The 6,115-nt window shown below is 58.4% G+C and overlaps 1 protein-coding gene across 1 annotated transcript; it reads left to right on the top strand.

Moving 5' to 3' along the window:
- The first annotated feature begins 542 nt into the window (after window positions 1-542).
- On the top strand, window positions 543-3,646 carry DUSP1 (dual specificity phosphatase 1). Its single transcript, XM_008147606.2, has 4 exons — window positions 543-1,156; window positions 1,387-1,532; window positions 1,889-2,108; window positions 2,610-3,646. Exons 1-4 carry the CDS (start codon window positions 787-789, stop codon window positions 2,978-2,980), a joined length of 1,107 nt encoding a protein of 368 aa, XP_008145828.2. The 5' UTR covers window positions 543-786; the 3' UTR covers window positions 2,981-3,646.
- Window positions 3,647-6,115: the final 2,469 nt, after the last annotated feature.

Genomic DNA, 6,115 nt, shown 5'->3' with positions numbered 1-6,115 from the left:
GGCCTCGACCCCGCGCGGGGGACGAGGAAATGAGAGAAAGGGGCGACGCGTAGCAACAGCGCAGGGAGCCCCTTTCCGCTCCGGACGCGGCTGGGCTGGGGGAGGGGAGGAGGAGGGAGAAGGAGGAGGGAGAGGGGGGGGAGGGGAGAGAAGGGGAGAAGGCGGGGGCGCGGGAGGGGGCCAGCGGCACGCCCCCCTCACCCGCCCTCTCCTAGCCGCCCTCTCCCCGCCGGCCCTGGGCTGGCAGCACGCCCTCCTCCTCTCCTCGCCGCTGCGCCCGGAGCGGCGCGGGCCAGGTCCCCGGGGACCCGCCAGGAGCGGGCCGGCCGGCGGGCGGGGGGCCGGGGCCCGGGGCCAGCGCGCAGCCAGCGGATCTCGCTCCGAGGCCGATGACGTCTTCGCCTCTGGCTCCGCCGGCGCCAAGCTGGGCAGGGCGGTGACGTCACCACCAGGCCACGTGACGCCCATTCAAATAAACAAACCCCCTCCCCCCCCGCGCTCGCTCGGCTCCTCCCCGGAGCTGCGAGTTATAAGAGCTCTCCCGCGGGCCCCGCTCGCTGCGGACGCCGGGGCAGGTACGACCGGGACTAGCGGGGCAGGAACCAGGGGCAGCGTCCGGACAACCCGCGCCACAGCCCCGCGCTCGGTCCAAAGGCAGGTTTGGGTTCCGCGCAAAGCAAGTCACCGGGGTCGGACCTCACCTCGAAAGCCACCGCCTCCCCGCCCTTGGCTCCCGAGGACAAAGAGCACAGGAAGAGCCGCACGCTGGGGGCGCTGGGGCCGGCCATGGTCATGGAGGTGGGCTCGCTGGACGCCGGCGACCTGCGGGCGCTGCTGCGGGAGCGCGCGGCGCAGTGCCTGCTGCTGGACTGCCGCTCCTTCTTCGCCTTCAACGCGGGCCACATCGCCGGCTCGGTCAACGTGCGCTTCAGCACCATCGTGCGGCGCCGCGCCAAGGGCGCCATGGGCCTGGAGCACATCGTGCCCAACGCCGAGCTGCGCGGCCGCCTGCTGGCCGGCGCCTACCACGCCGTGGTGCTGCTGGACGAGCGCAGCGCCGCCCTGGACGCCGCCAAGCGCGACGGCACCCTGGCCCTGGCCGCGGGCGCGCTCAGCCGCGAGGCGCGCGCCGCCGCGCAAGTCTTCTTCCTCAAAGGTACGGCCTCGGGGAGACTCGGGGCCCTGCGGGGGGGGGGGGAGGGGGTGGGAGGAGGACTGGCCCTCAGCTCCTGCCCCAGCGGGAGCAGTGTTCTGGGGGCTTGTCATTGGCTTTGTTTGGCGCCAGAACAATGATTCGGGGTAAACTTCCAGCCCTGGTGGGTGGGGGGTTGTGTGGAGGGCCCAGTCCCAGCGGTACTAATGGGAAACATGTCTCTGTGTTCCCAGGAGGATACGAAGCGTTTTCAGCTTCCTGCCCGGAGCTGTGCAGCAAACAGTCGACCCCCATGGGGCTCAGCCTTCCCCTGAGTACTAACGTCCCTGACAGCGCCGAATCGGGGTGCAGTTCCTGCAGCACCCCACTCTACGATCAGGTGAGTAGGGGGCCGTGCCAGAGCGGGGAGAAGGGACAGCTGACAGGCCTGGGAGAGCAGTGCTAGTGAGAATATAGAAAGTGACCCGCATTGTTGTTTAGGACGGAGGGGGTATTATTTATCCCACGGTCAAGTGCTCGGATGAGCTGAGCCTCTAAGACTGGCACCACAGAAATGACCACGGGCCGTGCCCAGGCAAATGGGTTTAGTCCCCTACCTATTTATACCCCAACAACAGTGCTGAGAAAGTTCACCCAGGATCTGAGACTGACTGCCAGCAGGGAGTGTTGTGGGTGTGGGCACCGGCATTGACTTTGAGCAAAGCTTGACAAGTGTTGGATATTTTTGGATTCCAGGGTGGCCCAGTGGAGATCCTGCCCTTTCTGTACCTGGGCAGCGCCTACCATGCTTCCCGCAAGGACATGCTGGATGCCTTGGGCATCACTGCCTTGATCAACGTCTCCGCCAATTGTCCCAACCATTTCGAGGGTCACTACCAATACAAAAGCATCCCCGTGGAGGACAACCACAAGGCGGACATCAGCTCCTGGTTCAACGAGGCCATTGACTTCATAGGTAAATGGAGCGGATGCCTGAGACTTCTGCCTCACGCCCCCCAGCTTAGCCACTGAGCCCAAACACGACGGCAGGGGCCTGAGTGTCCGTCTCCTACGCCTTCCTCCAGACAGTAAATCGCAGTCTGGTGTGGGTGACATCCCTGCAAACTTGTGGGTTTGATGTCCCACTTTTCAAAGGAGCAAGCCTGAGGCTTAGAAAGTTGAGTTGATTTGCCCAACATCCGTTTGGTTAGTGGATGGCCAGTCCAGGTGTAAACCCTGTGCTTTGCACAGTGGCTTTGTGGCCTCCACGGACAGTGTCTAGATCCACGGACAGTGTCTCGGTCCACGGACAGTGTCTCGGTCCACGGACAGTGTCTAGATCCACGGACAGTGTCTGGGTGATGCAGGAGTCCATGTTGAGCATCTCTGCACGGGACACGCATGCTGTTTCTTAGACGCCTGGGGCCAGGGCCGTGCTCTGGAGCTGTCGGGTAACCAGCCCCCCTTTGTTTTGCAGACTCCATCAAGAACGCCGGAGGGAGGGTGTTTGTCCACTGCCAGGCGGGCATTTCCCGCTCGGCCACCATCTGCCTCGCGTACCTCATGCGGACTAACCGGGTCAAGCTGGACGAGGCCTTTGAGTTTGTGAAGCAGCGGAGGAGCATCATCTCCCCCAACTTCAGCTTCATGGGCCAGCTGCTGCAGTTTGAGTCCCAGGTCCTGGCCCCCCACTGCTCGGCAGAGGCGGGGAGCCCCGCCATGTCCGTGCTGGACCGGGGCACCTCCACCACCACCGTCTTCAACTTCCCCGTCTCCATCCCCGTCCACTCCACGAACAGTGCGCTGAGCTACCTTCAGAGCCCCATTACGACCTCTCCCAGCTGCTGAACGGCCACGGGAGGCGACCTCCACCCACCGGGACTCCAGGCTCCTCCTCGAGGGAAAAGGCAGTGACTCCAGGGAGGGGCTCCTGAGGGCTGGTCCTTATTTATTTATTAATTCCCCCCGAGTTCCACCGGGTTCCCAAGCAGTCGCAGCGACGGCTGAGCACCAGGGCGTTTGCTGGACTCGGCACGTTCGGGACCAACGTATCGTGGGTACATCGAGTCCCCCCGACACAGGGGCGGAAGAGAAAGGACTCCGTGCGCGAGCCGATTTCTTTTCGCTTGCCCCCGTTTTTCTGTAGACGCTTCATGCTTGACATACGTACCAGTGTTACCATTCCTGACGACACATGCATATGCGAATGTACCTTATTTATTTTGGGTGGGCGGCCCGCCCTCACAGAGGTCAGTGTCGCCTCCTAGAAGAACCAGATACCTCAGTTTTTGTGTTGAGTACTGTCACGTCCTGTACATACGGCCCGAGCAGGTTTGTCCTCGGCGCTGGCGGGAAGAAGGCGCCAGTGTTGTTGTTTTTAGTTGCCAACAGTTGTCTGTTTGCTGATTATTTATGACCTGAAATAATATATTTCTTCTTCTGAGAAGACATTTTGTTACACAAGGATGACTTTTTTTTTTATACAACAGAATAAATTATGGCATTTCTATTGAACGCTCACGTGCTTGCTTTCTCGGGCAGCCCCCGACCCCTGTCCCGCTAGTGAAGAAATAGGGGCGGATCCGCAGGGGCCTCCGGAATGCACGTTGGGATCTGATGCCACACCCCTTGGCGGCCTCAGTCCCACGAGGTAACGGGAGTGGTCAGGTAGGTAGAGAAGTGGGATCGATCAGGAAAAACCAGGTGCTGTAGCGGAACTGCTGGGTTCCAGTGTCCCTCCGTAGATCCCCTCCCATGCCACCCGGGGGGTCTGTGTCCCCAGAGCCAGCGCTGGAAAGAGCTGGCCATTTGCTTGGGTTGGTTTCTCATTGACTACCTTCTCCAAGGTCATAGAACAGGCCTCCCTCCTCTCGGGGCTGTGCTAGTTAGGAGGGTGACAGTTTTCCAAACACTTCACATAAACAAATGTGTTCCTGCTACATGCAAGGCAGAATGTGCTCCCTGCAAAACAGACCAGCCAAATCGTTGGAAAGATGCTGAGACGCAGCCTAGCTAAGTGGCGGGGAGTCAGGGAATCGGACCTACATCTGTTTTGTTTTCTAATTCCATGTGCTTTGCACTTGCCTCTCTCACGGGCTCTCGTTTTTGCCTTTGAAAAGACCTTTATTGTGAAAATAACACCTCAGGTGGTTCAAAACCCAAGCACTGTAAGCAAATACAACATAAACAAATGACCTGAAGTCCCCGCCCCCACCTGACATCATGAAGGCTCTGGAGCATACCCGCCCCGGAACCCCAGCCCGGGTACATAGCATGTTCCGTGGCTCCTCCAGGTCACTTGCTCGGATTTCATAGTTGTGTTGAAGAAGCCAGGCTATTAAATCCAACTTGCTCTAGGGCAACATCCTGGATTTTTACTCTCTCTTGCCAAACAGGCCAAAACAGAGAAGGTGTAATCAACCACTAACCCAGGATCCAGTCTATAATGTTGAATTAAATAGCAGCGAACTTCCTGGCTCACTGACCCCTTAGCTCCTGCCCCCACCACTTGTTTCTGGACCAAGCGTTGTAGGAAGCAGGAAAGGAAACCTCGACTTGTCCAGTAGCCCCCTGCGCAGTGGTGCTGGTGCAGGGCGCCCCCCCCCCGCACCCCCAGACCTTTCCCCATCAGTTTACCACCTGCCACCCGACTCCCAGTCCCCCAGAGATCCCTGTGTTCCCTGAAGTTCTAAGAACTTACTCTGGGCCGGCAAGCTCATTTCCTCGGCTGGGCTTCCGATTTCAAGAGTGTTCACGCCTTTCAAAACAAACCTTATCCAGTGTTTTTATCAAACTCTAGAAATTGGCTGTTGCCAATATGTCCCTTCGTGGAAATATACCAGCGGCTCCGAGTCCGTGGCAGATGCCATGGCTGACTTCCCCGTGGGCTCGGGCCATCACTTTCTGCTTGGCAGGCGCTGGTTAAACCAAAATTAATCTCCACCATGATCCATGCAGTGGAAAAATACAGCGGCTGCCTCAGGGAGCCTCCAGTGAAAACAGTTCACTCACTTCTCCCAGCACAAGGCACCCCACCTCCCACCACCCCAGGAGCGCCGGGGTGACAAGCCCCTTCCGGGTAGATCTGCTTCCCCGTCTTCAGGCCCTCCAGAAAATGTCACTTTGGGCCTGAAACTGCTTTTCTTAAGGGGGGAAATGTACCTCAGTGAAAAAAAAGAAAAAAAGATGCTTGTGTATTATTAAAACATTTGAGACAACTCAATCATTTAATACTGATAATGTGATAACAGCGGTCGATTTTAGAGCTGGCGCTGCGTGCCGGCCCCTGGGCTCACTGCTTTGCACACCTTTCCATTAAACCTTTCACAGCCGCACCCATTGTACAGAGGAGGAAGCTGAGGCTCAGAGAGGGCGAGGACAGCCCTTGAATTCTAGTTCAAGGCCCTGCAGCAAGTACAGGGCATTGCAGAGACTGGGACGTGGGTCTGTGAGAAGACTGGGGACCCACGTCCTCGTTCAGGCCAGAAGACAGCTTAAGGGAGAGGGGAAAGACGAGCTTTGTAGCCAACCAGACATCCCCCTGGTCTTCACGTGTAACTTTGGGGTGGGAAATCTATCTATGCGTTTGGGCCTCAGTTTTCTCATCTGTAAAATGAAGAGAATAAAGCCAGCTCCCTTGAGAGGAGGAGTAGGCCTCATGAATGTAAGTCCCTGGCAAGGAGTGGGCCCTGGAGAGACACCTGGATCCCTTTCCCGGCTCCTAGCGACCGGACCGGCTGCGAGCTCGGGTCTCAGGTTTCCTCCCCATAAAATGACCAGGATGCACTGGGTCTGACAGGTAAAGCTCCGCTCAGCCCTCAAACTCGAGGACATGGAAAATGCATCAATGCAAAATGCTTTTCTGTGGTTTCCAGGCACCCATTATCCCATTAGGATACTTCCAACCCCAAACGCCTCCACAGCACCCTCTCCTTTCCTTGGAATTTTGCAAATCGGGGCTAATTTGCCTTGAACTTGCAGCCT

This window comes from Eptesicus fuscus, chromosome 6, assembly GCF_027574615.1.
Source record: "Eptesicus fuscus isolate TK198812 chromosome 6, DD_ASM_mEF_20220401, whole genome shotgun sequence".
Taxonomy (NCBI): domain Eukaryota; kingdom Metazoa; phylum Chordata; class Mammalia; order Chiroptera; family Vespertilionidae; genus Eptesicus; species Eptesicus fuscus.
The sequence above is the reverse complement of the archived record's forward strand: the minus strand, read 5'-3'. Positions and strand labels throughout refer to the sequence as shown.